The sequence below is a fragment of the Pezoporus wallicus genome, unplaced genomic scaffold, assembly GCF_028554395.1.
Source record: "Pezoporus wallicus isolate ANWC-B61680 ecotype Strahan unplaced genomic scaffold, APGP_CSIRO_Pwel_v1 contig_593, whole genome shotgun sequence".
Classification (NCBI taxonomy): domain Eukaryota; kingdom Metazoa; phylum Chordata; class Aves; order Psittaciformes; family Psittacidae; genus Pezoporus; species Pezoporus wallicus.
In genome coordinates this window covers 5,683,789-5,705,886 of record NW_026642342.1, presented here as the reverse complement: position 1 = coordinate 5,705,886, position 22,098 = coordinate 5,683,789, and the positions used below count along the sequence as shown (strand labels likewise).

The 22,098-nt window shown below is 37.4% G+C and overlaps 1 protein-coding gene across 3 annotated transcripts in view; it reads right to left on the bottom strand.

Annotated features, from left to right (window-relative positions):
- ASPM (assembly factor for spindle microtubules) overlaps positions 1-20,837 on the bottom strand; it is a 29,544-nt gene extending 8,707 nt beyond the window's left edge. For 2 of the 3 annotated variants that reach the window (XR_008974904.1, XM_057429285.1), the window contains exons 1-18: positions 20,474-20,837; positions 18,252-18,395; positions 16,546-17,887; positions 14,359-14,460; positions 13,451-13,597; positions 12,388-12,633; positions 12,165-12,232; positions 11,469-11,610; positions 11,261-11,391; positions 10,386-10,561; positions 10,152-10,297; positions 9,992-10,077; positions 8,450-8,668; positions 7,661-7,877; positions 7,429-7,574; positions 7,200-7,328; positions 5,610-5,804; positions 213-4,835 (exon numbers count right to left, since the gene is read on the bottom strand). Coding sequence is in view for 1 of the 3 variants with exons in the window: in XM_057429285.1 (XP_057285268.1) it covers positions 213-4,835; positions 5,610-5,804; positions 7,200-7,328; positions 7,429-7,574; positions 7,661-7,877; positions 8,450-8,668; positions 9,992-10,077; positions 10,152-10,297; positions 10,386-10,561; positions 11,261-11,391; positions 11,469-11,610; positions 12,165-12,232; positions 12,388-12,633; positions 13,451-13,597; positions 14,359-14,460; positions 16,546-17,887; positions 18,252-18,395; positions 20,474-20,782 (8,568 nt within the window). In the remaining 2 variants the exon portion in view is untranslated. Of the gene's footprint in view, positions 1-212; positions 4,836-5,609; positions 5,805-7,199; positions 7,329-7,428; positions 7,575-7,660; positions 7,878-8,449; positions 8,669-9,991; positions 10,078-10,151; positions 10,298-10,385; positions 10,562-11,260; positions 11,392-11,468; positions 11,611-12,164; positions 12,233-12,387; positions 12,637-13,450; positions 13,598-14,358; positions 14,461-16,545; positions 17,888-18,251; positions 18,396-20,473 lie in introns of all 3 variants that reach the window. The other variant, XR_008974903.1, reaches the window with a different exon arrangement.
- Positions 20,838-22,098: the final 1,261 nt, after the last annotated feature.

The window sequence follows — 22,098 nt, the reverse complement described above, 5'->3', positions numbered from 1 at the left end:
AATGTCTGTACAAATAACATCATGAAGAAACAAATACAGGAGAAATACAAGAAACAGACACACCCCCACCACCCCAAACAAACAAATCAAAACACTCACTGCAGGAGCAGCAATTTTAAAAATAACCCAACAACAACAAAATCCCACACTGAGCACATACAAAAAAAAGGAAAACCCACGCCCAACTCCACTACTATTACTTTGAAAAGTACCTGAATTTTTATTGTGCTGTCTTTCATTTTGTGAAACCTCTTTTTTTCAATGAATCCTCTGACTCTAGCCTGTACAATTATAATGTTCCTCCGGGTTTGTAAGTAAGCTGTTCTTTCAGATTTCACAATCAAGTAAGATCGGTAGCATCGCTGTAGGACAACTGCTGCTTTTCTATAGCTTTCATACTGTGATTTATATTTATGCATTAAGTAATGGGCTCGTAACATAATAGCTGCTGTTCTAAGTTGAATGAATTTTCTACGCTGCACAGCCATCTGAAGGAAAGACTGAATTTTTCTTGCGGCTCGTACTTGTCGTGCTATTTTTCTTGCTTTCATACCACGGAAGGCAGACTGAATGATTACTATTGCTTGTCTTTGAGCAGAATACTCTGCTTTCTGTAAACGAGCCCTGTGACATCCTCTGTACCACCTTTGAATAGCAACTGCTGAACTCCAAATCAATTTATAGCGAGTCCTTGCTCTTTGGCATCGGAACATAGACTGGATCATTATTGCGGCTGCTTTCTTTTCAAGCAAATGCTTCCTCTCTACATGCAGTTTTAAGAATGATTGTAACCACTGTGGAGTAACATTAGTTTCATACAGCTGCCTAGCTTCTTTAGCATGAAAAGAGGATTGCAGGCAAATGACAGCCTTTATTTTTGCATAGTTTTTCAGGTCAACTTCTTTTGCCATTTTGGCTCTGAATCTTTGTTGTATAACTCTGACAGCCCAGCACAACTGTTTGTAATATCTATGTTGTATGTACATACGAAAACTAGACTGTATTACAGTGGCTGAATCATGCATGATTTTCAGTTTCTGTCTTTCCTTCATGCCTCTGTATGACGCCTGAATAACAAGAGCAGAATTCTTCATTGTCAGGTATTTCTTTCGTTGATTCTTTCCTTTAATGTAGGATCGATAGTAGCTCTGTATAACAATAGCAGCAATTCTCATAATTTGATAGGACCTTCTATTCCTGTGCATTCTGTAGGCTGACTGTATTGTACTAGCAGCCAAATGCATCTGCTCAATCCTCTTCCGCACCCTAATACCTCTGTACACAGCTTGTATATGAAGAGTTGCTCTGCGAAGAGAAAGATACTCCAAAGTATGCTGTCTTGACAGAATCAAAGCTCTGTATCTTCTCTGAAAGACAAGAATAGCTGCTTTAACAGAGAGATATCTCCGACGTTCATTAAAAGCTTTAAAATTTTTCTGAATAACAACAGCAGCACGGTGCATTTCTTGATGGCGTTTTCTTGCTTGCGTGTCTCGAAAAGCCTTCTGAATACAAGTTGCTGCTTTTTTTAATGAAGAGTAACGTTGTACTGCAATTCTCTTTAGTTTATTGGCTCTGTACTTCTCCTGTATTAGCTGGGTTGCCCACTGAACTTTTCTGTAATGCCAGTACTGCCTATACATTCGGTAGTTTCTCTGTATTGTGAGTGCTGCCTCATGTCTTTTCTTTAAGAAGGATCTTGTTTTCATACCTCTGTAGGCAGCCTGAAGAGTTAAAACAGATTTGTACAATTTTAAATACCTTTCTCTCACACGCTTCCCTTCCTTATAAGCACGATAACGCTGCTGTATGATTACTGAAGCAAGCCTGACAGCTTGGTAAGAAAAGTAAATTTTACGCATTCTTAATGTTGCTTGGATAACTGTAGCAGCTTGATGCATCTGCTGCATTTTTTTTCTTACCACAAAACCTCTGTATGCAGACTGTAGGACTACAGCAGCTTTAAGGCAAGAAAGATATTTTTTATGTTGAATTTTTGCCAGTTTTGTTGCTCTGTATCTTCTTTGAATTACAATAACAGCTTTCTTAATGGAAAGATAATGCTTTCTCTTGAGAAAAGTTCTAACACTTCTTTGAATAATCACAGCCGATTCATTCATGCTTCTTATGAGTCTCCTTGTTTTCATACCACGGAAAGCAGCCTGGATACAAAGCGTAGCCCTTTTCATAATCATATAGTTGTGAACTTGTGTATTGCGCTCTTTACAGGCGTGGTACCACTGCTGAATCCGCCTAGTTGCCAGCAACAACTTTCTGAAATCCTGCTGCTGTTTGTGCATTCGATAATAAGACTGTATTATTGCTGCTGACCGATGCATAGCTTTTAAGTGTTGTCGGACCTTCATACCCCTACAGGCAGCCTGAAGGATAATGATAGACTTCCTTAGTTTCAAGTACTTTTTCCGTTGTACTTTGCCTAGAGAAAATGCTCTATATTGTCTTTGAATTACAGTTGCTGCCATTCTCATAGCCTGATATTTTATGCTCATGCGATGCATCTTAAACATGGCTTGAATACAAAAAGCTGCTTGATGCATATATTGAACTTGTCTTCTAACCCTTGCGCCTCTATAAATTGCCTGCATTTTGATTGTGGCTTTTTTTAAAGACAGATAATTCTGCTTTTGACGTTTAGCATCAATAATTGCACGATAATGCCTTTGAACTGCTATAGCTGCAGATCTAAGTCTTTCATAGTCCTTTTTGACCAGGTAAGATTTGAAGGCAGCTTGTATAGTTGTAGCAGCTTTGTTGAGTTTGTTCAATCGTTTCCTCACAGTCATCCCACGGTATGCAGACTGCAAGACTAACACAGCTGCCTTTGTTTTTAGATAAGTTGCACGCTGGGCTTTTTTCATACAGTAAGCTCTGAAGTATTTCTGAATCACTAAAGTGGCTTGTCTTAGTTTCTTATATTTTAGCTGATTTACATGCATTCTGTAATAGGACTGAATAATTGTTGCAAGATCATGTTTCTTTTGAATTGTTTTTCTCACAATTTTTCCCCTCCATATTGCCTGCAGGAGCACTACAGAGTTACGCAGTTGAATGTATTCTTGCCGTTGTTTCTGGCCTATAACACTTGCTCTGTAATGCTTTTGGATAGTTAGCACAGCATGGCTCATAAGCCTGAATTTTTTCAGAGCCATGAACCTTCTGAAGGCAGACTGTATCTTAGTGGCAGCAACATGTTGTCTTCGAATCTGCTTTCGTACCTTCCAGCCACGAAAAGCTGCTTGTAAAGAAAGCACTGATGCTCTTGTCAGTAAGAAGTTCAGTCTTTGCCTGTTACCGATCTTGTAAGTTCTGTACCATCTCTGAATCACAGTGGAGGCCTGAACCATTGCCTTATATTTCATTCTTGCAACATGAGCTCTAAAAGCAGCCTGAATTTTGACAGCAGCTCTATATTCAAGTTTAAGCATTTTGCGCGCTTTATAACCCCTGTAGGCTGCCTGTAAACACACAGCTGCTTTTTTAACTTGCAAGAAGTCCTGCCTCTGACACAGCTGTTTTTTGTATGCACGATAATGTTTTTGAATGACAACAACAGCACTGTAGATACTCAAATAACGTCTCCTGTCCCTTCTCATTCTGTAGCATGACTGGAGAAATATGGCAGTCTCCCTCCACCTTTGTATTTGTTTCCTGACAAGATAGCCTCGAATTGCAGCTTGAATTCTTACGCAAGCTCCCTTCAATTTCCTGTAATCTTCTTTAAGTCGAAAAGCATATTTTTGAGATCGATACTTTCGCTGGACACAAAGCGCTGCCTCCCTTAATGCACAATATCGCTTATGTGCTTGTCTCATCTTTACAAAAGCTTGAATTTTCACTGTTGCATCTTTCAGGTTTTTGAATCTCTTCTGGACAATGTAAGCACGGTAACTTGACTGAATTTTTATCACAGCTCTTAATACGCGAGCCTCTTTCCTAGCTTTCATTCCTCTGTAGGCTGACTGCAGGACAAGAGCAGCCAGGCGCATCCTCTGGAAATCAGCAGCTGCCTTTTTAGAGCTGACCTGTGCCCTATACCAAGTTTGAATTACAGAAGCAGCATTTTTAATCGCTTTGTATCTTTTTACTTGTTGGTATTTTCTCATATGGGACTGCAATGTAGTAACTGATTTTTTTACTTGTAAAAATCTTAGTTTCTCTTTTCTCGCTCTCCACAGTGATTGAATAACACAAACTGCTTTTGTTTGTCTGTATAGTTTACGTGCCTTCATACCTCTAAAAGCAGCCTGGAGAACTATCACTGCTGCACGCTTTTGCAAATAGTGCTCTCTTTCAATTTTTCCTAGTTTATAAGCTCTATAATAATGCTGAATTGTAACTATTTTTGCCCGGTGTTCCTGGTAAATACGTCTAGCCAGCTGACACCTGTACCAAGCCTGAATATTGATAGCACATTGCTTAATACGCTGATACTGCTTCAAATCTCTGTGCATCCTATACCAAGACTGTATGACAAGGGCGGCCCTCTTTCTTTTAGCCAGTTTTGAACATTGCCATTTTCGGAAATAAGCCTGAAGAACTAAAGTAGCTTCAATTTTCTGTTGAATTTTATATTTTCTCCATCTTCTGAATGCCGACTGGATAGTAAGTGCTGAAGACTTTAGTATTTCATATCTCTGCCGATCTTTTTTGGCCAACTTAGATGCACGCACATGTCTCTGAATTGTAACAGTAGCCCAAAGAATTCGCTTATATGTGGCAACAGACTTGACCATCCTTATCCTTGCTTGAACAAAAATAACATAGTGCCTTAGCAGTAAATATCTCTTCCTAGCAGAGTATCTTCTCCAATTAGCCTGTGAGAAAAAAATAGAAAATGTAGTATTTTCTTCATGGAATCTCAAGTTAAACCTAAATTTGAGGACTACCAACCTCAGACTTTTAAAGACTTCTTTATTGTTACTTAATCCCTAAGAAGATAAACCCAGATAGCAACATAAAACCAAACAAAACCCAAAAACTTGAATTATTGCTTTTTTAAGCATTTTAAATTCTGCAAAAAAGATAAATCTTCTCTGGCAACAAAAGACTCCCTTTTTTACTTTTTGATAAATCTGCAATTCTTTAATTTCTACTACAAAAAGTCTTAGGAATGTAACATCTATCTTTGGTAAATAGTGGGGAAATACCTTAAGAAACAAAATTAACAGCCCAAGTAACAATTGGTAACTAACGTAACTATTGTCTGCCATTCTGAACTTGCTCACTACAAGTGGCATAACACCACGAGAGTAATTTTTTTAAAGCTTCTTTAGGTAATGTTCATCAGTACAAAGAAGCAAACCAACACAATCTAATCACTCCTTACATTGACTGGCTTAAGACCCAGTGGCTTTAATGTTTACAGCATACCAAAAGTATTCAATGAGAAGGAAGAATTGTTGATTTAATAGCACATTGCCATTTTTCTTTGACTAGAGAAAGCTACCAAAACATCTCAAAGGCAGGGGTTGGGTGAATAATGCTACATTTCATGAAGACATCAGTTGCCACAAGCAGAACAAAGGGCCCTGAGGAGCCAGTTCCTTACAGGTTTCAAAGGATATTCTTGCTGTGTAATCTTACATTACCTGAATGAGTGTGGCAGATCTACTTCTGACTTCCTCCAGTTTTGCCTTTTTTAGATTTAAAAGAATCATCCTGGCTAAGCATCCTCTCCAGTGCTTCTGAATGAAAACTGCTGCATTCACTCTCCTCAGGAAGCGTCGATGAGAAAAGAAGTTCATTGCAGCTTTCTGAACTATCCGAGCAGCTCTGTCTCTTTCCTACAAAGAGTGAATGATCCACTGAACAGTTAGGGTTGGAATTTGTACCCAAATTTTTATGTATCAAAATAACTATCTAAAGCAGTCTCATAAAAATTGGGCTTGTAGACACCACAGCATTTCTTTAGTAAAAGAACTTCCTGAGACAGAACATTTATTTCAACCCAGAGTTCCTTGTAAAAGGGTGGTATCACTTAAATTTATAGCCTCCCACCTTTATAGTTCTTCCTCTTTTATACTCAGCTTTTAAACACTGCTAAGGAACCCATTTTCAAGCCTCAATTTTAATTCTTATTCATAAGTATTTAAGATACCTTTACAAATGAAGCACACCAGAATGCCTTCCCGCTATACTTAAATAAGAGTATAAAGATAGCCATCTCAGCTCATATCCATCTAGCCCAGAGTTTTGTTTGTATATACCAGTGTTTTTATTGTAACCCAGAGTTAGCCACACTGTAATAACAAACTGATGTAAGTACAAAGTAAAAGGAAAAAGCAATTAACATAACACATCATTAGCTCATCTTGTCAGAACCTTCCTACTAGCTTATCCTACCACAAGGCAAAGTAATATGTGCACATTGTAAGATAAAATCAAAAAAGCCTGCAACGCTTAGGGGTTTTGGTTCCCCCTTCCCCTCCCAGCATCTTTACTAGTAGTTATTTTAAAACAGTTATAAAGGGAATATATTGTCATCATCACCAAGGTTGTGCGGCTTTTATAAACATGAAAACCCTGGAGCTGAAAATACCTACATAAATGAAACATCTGCTCCTTTGACACTACAGATTCTTAGAATATTTCACTTGTACACTATTCCAACCTCAAATAACATACATCTCAGACATAGTGGGGGCATTTATCAACCTTAATGGTGTCATAGTTTTAAAACCATCACAAGATCTGGTATAACTACTGGAAAAGCAAGAAACAATATACCTTGTCACTTGTGTGACTCAAAACACTGGTAAAGTTTAGCTCCTGAACAAAATAGTAGATCTATCCAGAAGTTTCATTGCTCTTTTGATCTTGTAGACTTCAACAGGAATTAAAAATAAGCTACTCTCTTTTTGTTTTAAGGAAGCAATGTAACTATTTTCTATTTGAAATATTGGGAAAGGACTTAAGGGGTGACATGCTGCAATCAGCACACAAAAGAAAGAACAGTAGCCTTTAGACAAATGTAATTACTTCAGAATAGTCTTTAAAAAAAGCGCGTTTTAGTAGATTATGCTAGAAAGGCCATATTCTTTGATAATAAAAATGGTACTCATGAATTTAAATGCCAATAGTATTCTAATAAACATGCATCCTCCAAACAGTAAATTTATATTCTTTATTTAGCATTTCTCAAAGCAGAAGATGTGCAATATCGCACAGGCAAACAGTACCTGAGAAAGTTTCAGTTCCTTTTTCAGCCTGTAATTCCTCCAAGCAGACTGAATTAATCGTGCAGCTCGAATTTCTTGACGAAGTTCTAGAAGCCGCGAACACAGAAATGACAGGTAGGTAATAACAACCTATATAAACACAGAACACAAAGTTAGGGGCTATACAGAAGAGGAGGACACATTCACAAGAAAGCAGAACATGTCTACATCAACTCTAAAGGCATTTTACCTTCTCATCAGGAATTGTATTTGACATGTCTGAATGATGAATCATTGCTGGTATTCCACCTAGGTCAGATACTGCAGCATTGATCAGCTGGAAGTTTTTCCTTTCATTGTCCAAGAGTTCCTTGTACAGGACTGAGGCAGTTACAGCTGTGCAAAGAGAAAACCTTTGTGAAACCAAACTGTGTATAAAAGAAACAGGCTTAAAATGAACTTCTATACATCAAAAAACTCACTTTGGTCAAACCTTCCTTCTATAACATTTAGAGAGGTATCAGAGTCTGAAGAGGATGACGGAGAAGAATTTAGTCCCACTGTACGAGTTCTTGAACATTCTACTGTTTGGGTTGTACGTTGGCACACAGCTTCCAAAGGCACGTAACATGGATGATAATGATGAATCAAATGACATAATACTCTACCATCTGAGAAACACACTGTGAAATTTTCCACCTGTTAAATAAAATACAGTAAGGTACAAGTTCCTTGAATTTTTGTTACTCTTTAGGGAGAGGAAATCCCCTTATGCCAAACATTAATTCTCACAGTTTAATTTTCACAGCTCCTATAAATGGTGAAAGTTTTAAGCACAAATATTTTAGGATGAATGCTCATTAAACAACAACAAAACCCAAAACAAAGAACCACCCCTGCCTCCACCCCCCCCCCCCCCCCCCCCCCCCCCCCCCCAAAAAAAATAGCAAACACCAAACCCTCACCCCAAAACAAAAACAACTCAGCATATTCCAGAAAAAAAAAGTTCAATTTTTAAAAGGCACTTTTATGCATAATACTAACTGGAAGGGGAGATCCTTTTGCTCAAACTTGATTAAAAAGAAAGCTGCAGCTAAAACACATAATGATGGTTATTTCAAACCAGATTAAAATGTCGAGAAGAGTATTTAAGACTAATTATCATTGGATGCTACTATATATTTGATAGTTGGAAAAATTCTGCTCTACAAAGAATAACTCCTTAAGACAGCAAAGGATGCATTTGCCAAAAAATGCATAAAACTATTTACCTTGATATTGTAAAATACACAAACAGCATTAACCCATGCCATCAGCAGCTTTACATTTTCACTGTACTTCTGAGGTGAAAAATTACTACTATTATCTTCTTGTACTCTACAAGAATTTGGAGAAGTCTTGAGAGCACTCAATCGTGTTTTCTTCTCGTGTGTGCTCCTTAAAAACTCAATTTCTTCTTTTAAATGTACTACATTAAGAAATACATCCACCTATTAGGAAGAAAAAAAAAAAAAAAAAGATTTTATATCACCAACAGTCCAACACATTATGCATTACTGCAGCTGGATACAGAGGCTTTAAATACGGCATTTTAAAGAGAGCCTACTCTCACTACTTGGTGGTACCTGCTACTCTGAATCAGTAGTCTATAACTGGGACTTGACAGCATAGATGGCAGAGTCCGCTACCAACTGCTTTAAATTAAAGAACCTAAACCCACATTTTCACTATCTTGTGTAAAACAGTTATTATAGTTGGGGAAAACAGGGAAATTCCCTGAAACCTGTGTAATTTCACCATCTTTTCAGAGGGAAAAAAAGAGTTTCAGAGTCTCATTTGCATTTCTACTGAGTCCATGTACGGCCACTCATCATTCATGGTTTTCCAAGAGGACTTGAACTGATGTGATGATGTGAGATTTGGAGACCCAGTAGCATTTCCACAGGGCTTGGATAAAGCCACTGCTCACTGAAATTTTTTCTTCAATCAAAAGGAATGGAACTGTGACATGTGCATCAGGAGAACCAACTGAATGAAGGTAACTTCTCAATACTATAACAGTGGTTAAGAAGATAGTTACATTTGATTTTTATTATGTTCTTCTGCCTGACAGCTCTGTGGCTATAGGCTTTGAAATTCTCGCTATAGATACAGCTAACTGTACTTATATTCCCAACTACTTAGTGGTCAATTTCCACCTCAACTGGTAAATTATTTTACCTTTCATACTTTAAGCTCCTTCCTACATATTTTCAAAAGACTACTGAACTCAAGTTAACTCTTAAAACAGTCTCAAGAAACTATTTTGCTTCCTCTACTATTTTTTTCCCCACTGGCTTTGAAATACCATTGCAGTAATGCCCAAGAAATTTTCATTCTTGGCTCAAGAATGTTTCTTCAAATTGACTGTTTCAGACAAATGAAAAGAAACTAGAAGAACTATAGCTTCAGAGCTTATTTTATAATTGCCTATCAGTGCAACTCCAAAGCAGCCTAATCATTTTACTCGTATTTAGCATTTTGAGACCAACGTTATTTTACTTTTCACTATCAATTCTGTTGTCACAGAGCATAAACTAAAAGTTTTCCAAAAACTTGTATGAATGTATATAAGAAAAAGCACAGTGAAAATGTTACTGAATCTGTATTTTTAGGCCACAGTTAGTTGATTTAGGTAAAGTTTGCATGGCACTTCAAAACGGATCATTTCAGTCTGAACTTAAATTTCAGAGTCTTTTACTGACAACAAATATTCCTGAAAATTTGTTTGTTTGTTACAAGTAAAAACACCAGTCTAAGTAATTGAATAGTACCTGGAAGGCAAAAACAATTTTCCACAAGAGCGCCAACGTTCGTTCTCTGTGTCTATCCACAATATCCCTGGAGCCAATTGAAGCACCTATTAAATAAAACAGGGAATTAAAGTGTGCACTACTCCAATTATTTAAAGTAACCCTGCTTTCTAGGCCTTACCACTTTCATCTTTCAAGTGAATTCCTTGCTCTTTTAGCACATTAAGAACAATGTCAACATTATGCATCTTCTGTAGACGACTTATTGCAGGAACTCTCAGTTGTTTTGAAAGATCCCAGTTTTTGGTGAGAAGTTCCATTGTTCTCCTAAAAAGGGAATTTCACAGTTTAATGATCTTATTAAGTAACTTACAGAAGAAAATAAATACTTCAAAGTAATTCTGTATCAACGTACACAAGACGAATGCCACATTGTAAGTCCACAGCCAGATTCGTTACAGCAAAATCAAATTCATCAAGTGGAGTTTGAATATGTCTGACGGGTAGTCCTAAGAAACCAAGATGGCGGGAAAGGTCACCTTCACCACTCAGGAAATCCCGAGAAAATGCAAGCAGAAGGTCTTTGCTAGCCTAAAAGAAATTGAAAAAAAAATTAAAAGGGAAAATAATCTTAATACTACAATATTCATCAAGCAGAACACAATTTTCATCCCTTGTCTCTCAAATTGGACTTGATGTTTCCTTGGTTAATATTTAAAATGATAAATTATTTTGTTTTAATTTATTTTGAGCTAGTTCATACAGCTTTAACTTTCATCATACCAGGTTACCATGTCATTGAAAACATCACCAAATTCAGGAATACGTTTTTCTCAGTCTTCTTGTCAATATATTACAAACCCAAGAAAAGTGATTTTATTCGAACATATTTGTTAATCAAAACCTTTGTAGAACAGATGTTGCGTAGTCTTCTTATAACAAAAAAGTAACAGAAAAAAAAAAACAACAGAAAATCCTATCAATTTGACATGCAGTTTAAGATCAGCTGCAGCATGTTAGAGTGATAGTTGGACATAATGCAGAAGTTTAACCTTAGAGAGGTAAACCTCATAACACAAGAAAACAAAGTCCTTCCTACAAGACCAACACTTCAATTCTCCTGGAATTTCCTTTACATGACCCTGAGATGGTGTATTGAGAAAGCTTGTGCAAATGGATGAACAGACAAGACTTCTTAAAGAAAAGTACACAGATTAAAAAAGAAAAATGAATTCTACATTGAATCTTATGACAATGTTGGAGGGAGACAGCAAATCACAGGCCTCTTACCTTGAACTCTGCATCTTTACAAAAGAGGCAAGGATCGTGGTCAATGATTCTTGACTGTTTGGCACAATCCAGAAAGCAAACTAATAGCAGCAATTTTTTTAGTGTGAATTTTGACAAAGTTTCTTCATGACCTAAAAAAGCAGAACCCATTAAGTGACAGTTAAAAATCAAGTGCTAAAAATAACCTAATTTGGGAAATAGTACTTACCTTCTCTGTAAAGGTGAGGCACAGTGGGATGTCTGTATTCAGCTGCAATGTCAGGGTTCCAAAGCAAGCGATTAAGGATAAATATTGCTAAACCCATAACATCACTATTACTCTCCAAAGCTATCAGTTCTCCATAAACAGTCTAATATGAAAGGAGGGGAGGGGGGGAAATAAAAACCATTAAAAATTACCTCAAATACAGGCAAGGTAGGATTTTTTAAAAAACATCATACATTACTGAAATTCAAAAGTAGTAAATAGTAAATAGTCTCTAAAACACAACCAGTTTTTCAAATCAGTCACTGAAGGACAAAACCAAAGGAAAGTGCAGAAAAAATAGTCTCATTTCAAAACATGTACAATAACCTGCATCTCAGGAATCAAACAGGAACTTCTTTAAGACAGCCACATTTTTCTCCAGTTTAGTAAAGAGCGAAACCGATAGGAATCTTCTTTTGCGTTATTGGCCAGGGAGATAATTTCCATTTTCCTTGAGTAAATACTTTCCTTTTTAATAAGCTAAACACTTTTTAAAAGCAAGTCTGTTGTATTAAAAGAGATGTAAATATGTTATAACTAAATTAAACTTATCTCATTTAGTAAAACAGAAAATACAAAGAAACCCAAAACATCTCCTACTAAAAAAATGCTAGATATCTTTAAAATTTAATTATATCCCATCAATTCTGCACTTACCTCCAGGCCTATACGCAGCCACAAAGGATTGTAAGATAAAAGCCAGTTAACGACTTTCTGCCTCTCTCCTGAAAGACAGTATTATGCAATATTACCTCCAGCAAGCATTTCATATTATAGCAAAAATTTCTATCAACCAATTTTAGATTAAATCAACTTAGTCTGTAAATACTCTTTACCTATTTACAAGAAAAGAGAGGATGCAAAGTTTTAGTATTCTTACCTACATCTTTCCAGAGGTGTCTGTCTCTACGAACTAACAAACGTCTACTTTCAATTTCAACTTCCAGCTTCTTAATAGCTTTAACCATTGTTTCAGATGTAAACAAACGGCAAGCATCACGCCGTAACTTATTCAGCTTACGATGAGCCATATAAGCTTTTAAAGATGCTTCATCTTTTGTTGGTGCTTTAGGCACGCTGGTTTTATGATGGTTCTCTTCTCCCAAGATAAGAGCAGCTGCATTTACTGCTTAAAAAGCACACAAAAGGTATGCATTTATATCTCAAATAAAGGTAGCTTTTCCCACCTTATTTACTTTTTTCTCTCTAAATTCACATTTTCCTAGGTTCTTTCTGACTAATGATTTTATACCTCAGGAAGCTTATCAGCTGTTGTACTAAACATATATTGTCATATATATGTATATTAGTCAAATATTTAATATAACAATGCTTATTTCATAAACAAGTAGAGCTAGGAATGCAACTTTAAGATCAATTGTACCAGCTCCAACTTTTTAGATTGAAGCTGAAGATTGTTGAAGTACATTACACAGTCATTTTAATAAAGTGACAACTATAATGTTTTTCAACAGGTGAGGATTCGACAATCACACACAGAGGACTGTCACCGCCACATGTTCCAGTGCGTATTTCTTGTTTCAGAACATTCAGGTGTATACTATGCTGTGCTTGGTGTGAGCAAGTGAGAGGAAAATATGACTCTGAAAAGGGTTAGATGGTTATAAAATTCTGATGGGACGGACAGCACTGTGTTCAGTGTAAGAACTGCTTTTGGTTTAGCATATTCCATATTTTCTAGCTTAACTGCACTGAGACACATTAACAAACATTTGGATTATAATTATCACTGTATTAAGTCAAACGCTGAAAAATGAAACACAGGTGATACATAAAAAATAAAAACCAAAAAGCTCTTACCTTAGAGCTTATTATTACAGAAACTAAAGTGACAGCTTAGTACTACTCATTAATGCTAATAAAGTATGTTATATAATGTTCAAGAACATCAAAAGACAAAGTGAAAACTTTTGTACCCTTACCTTGTGAAGTGTTTGTTTTTACATTGAAGTCATCGGGGGTAAGTACAAAATTTAACCACCAGGTGAAACCTCGTTGCTGCTTCTCCTTCCAACGCTCATCATAAAACATGTTTTTAGCAGCAAAAGGCATTGGATGCCTAGGGATGACTTAAAAAAAAAAAAAAAGAAAAAAAAGAAAAACCCTCGGCAGTTCTTTAAATGTTTGATAACCAATATACATTTCATTGTGGAAAGGACTGACATTTTACACTCCATTTAGCACTGTAGCACAAAAAAGCAGACTGTTAGAATCGTCAGTAACTTCAGATCAGCCACTGCTAAATAAATTTCAGCCACAAAACATGTATTAAGTTACTAAAGCACTAGAACAAAGACAAGATTTCTATAACCCAGGCCATTAGCTATGCACATCTTGTGGCAAAAAAAGAGTTGAGCTGGATTACATCCAGGAAGAACCATTTTATAGATAATTTTTTCTGATCAGATCGAATTAGTATTATTAGCTCTGCAAAATTAGCATTCTTTTGGTAAAAGGTTTTCTCAGGTATTCTGTTGTATTAAAACGTTATCAGGTATCAGAGGCATTTCACTGATAACCAGTCAGCTGGGAACATTCTCTGTGTGCATGTTTGTAAAAAAGGTAGCTTTTAAATTTACAAGCAAAACTGGAAGAAAGTAACATGTACCTTCAGCTGGCCAGTGTGTTGCAACCACTTTTCTTATGAGTAGTCAAAATGGAACATGAAAGGCTACATATATTTTTCTACTACATGTTGAGTCATTGTAAGTACAATCTTCTATTTCATCTCAGCTCTAACCAGTTGGTCTTACCAATCACTAGCAGTACAACAATTGCAATGTCCAGTTCAGTGTATACTGCTTTACTAAATGCCAGAAAGCCAGCTTACCTGTTTTCAGTGGTTTCACAAATGTCAGGTGAGACTGAGCCAATCCAGGGATGGGTTTACTAATTCTGTTGGTAGTTCTAGATGCTTTTTGAAGTGAAGAACCTATAAGCATTCACACACAAATATCAACAACCAATATGTCAATGAAAGTTAATGTATTAAAGTTTATATAATTTATAAAATACAGAACTATAGTAATTCCCCATAAACCCATGCAAAATACCCATAATCTCCCATTGATGGAAAAAGTTAAGCGAATCAGTTTGATGACAAATAAAAGGGAAAAATAGTTGAATAAATAAGCGCTATTGCATTTCACAGATTTTCCATACACTAAGCAAATACACCATTTGTAATTGATTATTATATGGCTAGAAACACTAAGGTAATTGGTAAAAACATTCATTAGAATATGTGAAAGTGTATTCGGTAAACATATGGGGTAAAAGGTAAGAATTTTAGGGCTTGACTCACCTCTTCTCACATACTACATTGATACTCATTTCAGAGCAGCCGAAATTGCGCTAGCTTAAGCATCAAGGCACTAGCTACCAAGTATCATTATGAGTAGGAAGACTTTTACAAGTTGTACCCTCCTGCTTAGTTTCAAGTAGTAGAACACTCACTTCTAAAGAAGTGAAGTAATCATTCCAATCTTTCTTGCACTTCTAATAAATTTTTCATACATACTGGTATTTTTTTAATAAAGCTGGATCTCAAAAGGATTAAATCGCTGATTGGCTTTTCAAAGTTAAATTTTAGTAGTGAAATATGAGTTCTTTTTGTGAAGCCTATAGACAATGTTTGTACAATTAAAAGAATAACGGGTTTTATTTCTCAAGAAAAAAATGCCAATAAGAACATAACTCAAAGCTGTCATTTCTGTGTTTCACAACTAGGATTAAGAGACACCAAAGTCATTTTGAGCTCACAGAATACTTCCTTGTCCAGTCCATCTAACCTTACTCTAAGCGATATAGAAATATACAAACTGTAATAGAAATGACCTGTTAGGTAACATAGCTCTTCCTGCTACACACTAGTACTGTTAGCGTGCAACACTTAGTGTGTTCTTGTTTTATGCAGACTTATCTTAGAAAGCCTGATGTAAAGGGCATTACTGAAAGCCCCAAATAAAATCTAGATCACAGAACAGATGATTTGAACTGAAGCAATTAGCATATGTTATTTTCATCTGAAAGCTATAACAAATTTTTCCTGTTAGGACCTGTGTGAAGATTCTGCAAATTAAATGAGTCTTTCAGTTACAAACCCTCATTCTTTTTGCATTCCAGAGCATATTTGGGAATGGAGCATTTAGAAAACCAAAAACACATTGAATACAAGAAATCAACTACTGACCTTCGAGCAACAAAGTATTGGCAAACTGTAAAGACAGAAGGATCTACACAAGTCTGATAAGGTAATTTGAGAGTAAAAAGCAGGCAGAGTGAATGAGACTTGAGAACTACATATTTGAAAACATGTGACAACAGTAATGGAGTCAAATATTCACAACAGTAAGTGTACATATGACAAATCTTGTGCAGTAAGTTTTAGTAAATTTAAATTACAAGAACTCTGCTTGAGAACTCTCAGACACTTTTCATGTTACTGTCATTAGCAAGGTTTAAGAAAGAGTAAATTTTAAGCTAATCACATCACCAAAATTGGCTTTCAAATTTTTAAAATCCATACAATATCTAACAAACTGAAAAGGCCCAAATTTCAGAGATATGAAAAGGCTCAGGGGAGATGTTATCATCATGTTCCAGTATTCAAAGGGTATCTACAAAGACGACTTAAGACTCCCTTTTTAAAAGGAGTCACATGGAAAAGAAAGGGGTAACGGGCACAAGCTACTCCTGGGGAAATTCTGACTGGACACAAGAAGAAAACTTTTCACAATGAGAATAATCAGCCACTGGAACAATCTCCCAGGGAAATGCTGGATTCCCCAGTGTTGGACACCTTTAAGATTCAGCTGGACAGCATGCTGGGCTATCTAGTCAAGGTCATGGTTTGCCTGGGAAGGTTGAACCAGACAACTCTTCAAATCTGGTATTCTATGATTCTACTAGATATGAAATATTCCTGACTGTTGCTAGACAGTTCAAGTTTGCTACAAAAATTCCATAGTCAAAGGCATCTTTCCAAAAAGTGGTAAATGAAAGAAAAACTGCTCACCAGCTTTCTTCCTCTGCCCTACTCTCTCTCGGTTTGCAGGTTTGAAGGCTGATGGTCTTACAGTGTTATGCATTTTATTGTCCACAGTAGACAAAAGGGTTTTTTTTCTTTCCACTTCTTCCACATACACTGGAGCTGTAACTTTACTATTTTCTACATACATGTCACTTTTCCTCTTGCGACACAAAGAAGTTGATCTAGTAGGACATAAATTTACTTTGTCATTGTGACACTTATGTTCAGCTGAAATGGGACCTATGACTGGAAGTTGGTTAAATATTTCTGCTTTTGTATGTACAAGAACATCAGCACATCCCATTATTGCTTTATTAAGGCATTTTTTAGATTTAGGCCAGTGGGTTTCCCTTCTTTTTTCTTCAACATCAGGCTTATTTTTTATGACAGTGGCAGAAAGAACTGGGCGCTTGTTTGGTTGTTCTCTCAAAGAATTGTGAGTCTGAAGTTCCTCTGTAGAAGCAAAACTGCAGTGATTTTCTTTGGGTTTCTCATAATGAAATACCTTTGATTCCACATTATGTATCTCCAAGACTTCATTTAAGTTGTGTTCTGTATGAGCATGTGGTTTTGTTTCTACATCTCCATTTTTTTTCCATTTTGAGGGAGGGAATTTCTTTACAACATAAGTCTCTGTAGTAGAAGATATTACAGCTGCTTTGAGTATAGGAGTCTTTAATTGCTCATCTGACAAGCTGTCTTTCACAAATTGATCAGGTGACAGAATTGGAATAGGCTGTTCTATTATATCTATATCCACTTGATAACTGTCATTTACAAAAGAATCTGGGCTTAAAATCCTCCTTGTACATAGAACAGGCAAGGATGCTGAGTGTTCTGGAGTGCAAACTGATGGGTGCACATGATTAGGAACTACTTCATTGTTTGAAATTGACAGTTGTGCTACTCCAGTAGTACTGCATGCATTTTCAAATTCATTGTGATCAATAACAAATTTCTTGACGTCACAGCTGTCCATTTCAGGCATTAACTCATTATTCACAGTGGCGGCAATATCCAAGAATGTAGTTGATCTTCTCATTGCAAGTGGTGTGCAAGCATTATTATGATGTTCCTCTAGCACTGGTGCAACAGGAGATATAGGCAATTTATTTTCTGAGCCAACAAGTGAATCGTTTCCTGGGGATGTACTATTTTCCACCATGTTCTGATTTTCACATGGCTGAAGTGGGCTTCTAAGTCTGTCCAATTTCTGAGAAACTTGAAAGGTCTTATTAATATTTTTAACTTTAGAAGTACTTTTAACTTTTGTTGAAGCAGATGTTTCTGAAGAGTTTTTCTTTTTAATAGTATCCCAAAGACTCCTCTGAAAAAGAACCACAAATGAAAGTTAAAATGCTGACTTTCTAAATACTTTTATGTGTAAAAATGAAGGTTACTAGTGTATTAAAAGTCTAAAACTACTACAAAAAGAATACCTAGTCCAAAACTCATAGCAAATTATTTTCAGGCTTTTTGAGTCATGTTTTAGTTTTATTCTCTAAACTGCAATGCACTAGTATCTACTTTCCAATCCAAATGAAAAATAATTAAGACAATGGGTATTCTTACAGACAGCATCATTTATCAAATTTCAATTCTCCTTCACTGAATTTTTTACGAATAAAATCAGTATTGTGTCAGCTATGTCAAAGTAATGGAATTAAGACACATAATAAACAGACACTCACCTTTTTCTTCAGAGGCTGCTCAGCAACACCCAGGAGCACAGCTTGATGTTTTACAATGCCATTAATAACAAAAGTTATCAGTTCTCTAACTTTTCCTTCTTCTAATGGTGTCCATGTTACAGGAACGAAGACTTTTTGTCCTGACTATTGGAGAAAAAGAAACAATTAAATCTAGTACTTAGGTACACTTATGTAAGAAAGATAAAGTAATTGAATCAAATTAGAAGCAGTATAGATAAGCAACATATATTCTGACAACATGGGAAAATAAACAGTTTTTAAATGTCAATTTTTTCCCTGGCATGTAAATTTAAGCAATATCTATCAAAAATGTTTTCTTAATAAAAGGGCACATACCTCTTAATGAAACTATAAAGGAAAACAAGCAAGAACATATGTAGATACAGTAGAAAGGACAAAATTTTAGTAAAGGTAAGTAGAAGAAATAACTTTTTTGCACATATTAACCATGTAAGCCCTTTAAAGTAATTTTGTGAGAATTATAGCTGGACCAATAATCAGAGGTTATTTTTTAGGACCTTACCTGAATCTAAATACAAGTGTAAATTTCTTTTAGTTAAATAACCTACCAAGATGAGATTTGACACCTAAGTTCATTGAATAAAGATGCAAATAAGCAAGGAAGCTATGGAGCTATGCATGATCTATGTAAAGATTATGTAACCTATGGTTACATAGGGTTTATGTAGGAGTAACCTATGGTGTTCTGATGGTCTCAATATTGACAGACTGTCATGGTTTAAGCCCAGCAGTCAACAAAGTATGCACACACACCAGCCATGGAATGGGGAAGAATATCAGGAAAAGGTAAAACCCACAGGTTGAGGTAAGAACAGCTTAATAACTGAAGTAAAACATAACAACTGTAATAATAGGAAAAAATTGGAAGAAGAATAAAACCCAAGAAACACAAATGATGCACAATACAAGTGCTCATCACCCACCCACTGATGCCCAGCCCACAATGGAGCAGCAATCGCCCCCTCTTGGCCAACTCCTCCCAGTTTTTATACTGGGCATGACGTGCTGTGTGGTACAGAATATCCTTCTGGTTAGTTCATGTCAGGTGTCCTGTCTCTGCTCCCTCTGGGCTTCTTGTGCCCTTCCTCACTGGCAGAGCATGAAAGACTGCAAAGTCCTTGATCAGGGTAAGCACTTCTGAACAACAACCATAACACTGCTGTGTTATGAGCATTATTCTCATGCTAAAGCCAGAACACAGCACTGTACTGGCTACGAAGAAGAACATCAACTCTGACCCTTCAAAACCAAGACATAGACCAAAGAACGGTTGTACCTCAGATAAAAATCAAAAAGAGTTTGCAAACGACCAATTTCTTGGGCATACAAATTAGGAATTCCACTACCTCTGGCAGATGTATTTAAGGAAAACATATAAACTAATTCAACATGTGCTTATACAGTACAGCCAGTCCACATTGGTTAGCATTCATTAATTACTATAAGAACTTGTTATTCAAATACTTCACAGCGAGACTCCAGTCTGTTTTTATAAGCACATTGATGCAAAGGATCTCCAGAGAGTTTATCACGAAGGCTCTGGAGAGTTTTTTGTTTAAATTGTCCTTAAAAAAGTCCTAGCACTGACTGCCTTAGCCATGGTTTATATTTCCTCGACAGCTGTATATTTATTCCTAGATTAAGCCTGCTTTGCTCTCCATTATATTATTACCATGCAGAAGAGTGAACGACTATCTCCTCCACAAGCTCCCTCAGCCTTTATTTCTGAACAAATCACCTCCGACGTTTTGAAGGAGCACTTTTGAACACCTCTTACTCTTCTGTCTGTTTTTAAAACCACATTCCCGGAGAACATTTATTTTTTCCCCACCACCTTCCTGCCAAAAGGCCCCTCTGTGCCTGTGACAACCCCCCCGGCCAAGGGAGGTCTCACCCCACCACCTAAGGCTCCCCCTTCATTTCCGCTTTCACGCGAAGGCGAAGCAAACAGCACAGCACGGATGTCGCTCCCAGGGTACCGGCTACCAAACCCACCCCAACCCATCTTACGGTTGGATGCCGCCAGGTGATGCGCGACTCTTCCGGCGGAGGATAACGCTGCAAAGCAGTATCACTCCTCAGGCCTCGGCCTTCCCCACCGCCCAGCAGCGTGCCATCCTCCCTTGAGTGGCACACAGCCCACAGTCCTCGCTGCCGCAGCCCCGCGCCCCTCCCGGTACCTGCACGAAAAAGCGGTGATGCTCGATGCTGAAGCCCTTGTCGGAAGCCGGAAAGCGGTCGACGACCACATCGGTGTCCTCTGCGTTGGGGTTGTCGATGCCCAGGAGGCGTGTGCGGGAGGCGCCGACATGCAGGCTGCCGAAGCTGAGGAACGGTGGCCGGGAGAAGTGGCTCAGGACCAGGACAGCGGGGACTTCATCCGCGTCCTCCTCATCACCCCGGATGGCCCAGCGCCGCCGCCGCCGCCTAGGGTTGGTAGGAGCACTCAGCTCCCACACCGCCGCTCCTGAGAAGAAACCCGCTGCCATAGCCGGGGCAGAGCCCCGGAGCGGGGTCTGCTCCCGCTCGTCACACAACCAGCAATCCGCCACAAGACGCTCCGCCACAGCGCCAACCGCCGTACCTCCACCGGCCTGTTCAAACGAGGCGCCCCCGCCAATCCCCACGCCGGACTGCCCCGCCTTGCCCCGCCCCCTCGCTGCTCCGCCAATGAGCGTCGGGCGTTTTATTTAAACGACCCGACCTCGCAGGAGCTAGGCGCCGCCGTGTGGTCGGACCTGCAGAGCTGGAGCTATGCTTCCCAATGAAATGATGGTGATAGCTAAGTAGATAAAGATTAATAATAATATAATAATGGATTTAGCAAACCTTCATGCTAAAAAGCTCTTCCCATATTATTTAAAAAAAAAAAAACAAAGCCAAATATTTTCTAAATAAATTTAATTTACAAAATATTTTTAAGTAGAATGAGATGCACACAAATTTAATGGAAAAAAAAACAAACAAAACTCATTTATCTTTCGTGAGCTTTAAAGCTGAAAGACACATACAATGCTGCATTTCCATGCTATTAAAATGAAAAGGGGCCCTGGAGAGAAATCAAAACCTAGTGCAAGCACCCCTGCAAGAAATCTGTGAAGCTAGCAGTGTTAAGACAAAGGAACTTTACTTTTCCATAACGAACAAAATTACACATAGGACTGAGTACTTCTACAGTTACAGTACACTTCCTAACTTTTCCTTACAGCAAAGAATTAGCCCGAAAAAGACAACTTTACTTAAAGACTTCCATCTAAAATATCAACCTATACAGACCACATTTAAAACACATTATCTTATATACCAGTGACAAAATATTGAGTTTATTTCACCTTATTCTTTCATATAAAAGGACTGACATTTTAACACAATCAAAATGGTAATGGGAGATTAAAAAAAATTCACCACTGTTACCTTTAATCCATCAAATCTTTTTAAACCAAAACATTTCTCAGGAACCGTGGAAAAAGACCCTTCCGGGCTTAAGCGAAGTGACTGCCCTGCATTATATACTGCCAGTATCATTCTTAATGCATATGATGGAAACAACCAAAGCACCATGAGATGGTATTGCAGAAAAAGATGGCATGTGGCAGCAGTCACAAGGACCGACATTCTATTTCCCTTCAGCTTCAGTCACGTGGAAAACATGCAACCTGGATTAGTTATGCAGGTATGCTCAATATAGAAGCATTTCACTTATTTTGAACAGGTTTTTTCCCTTAAAACAATAATCTACTACATACTTCTTAAAATCCATTCATAACTCTACATTCATTAACCTCTACACAGAAACCATTTCAGA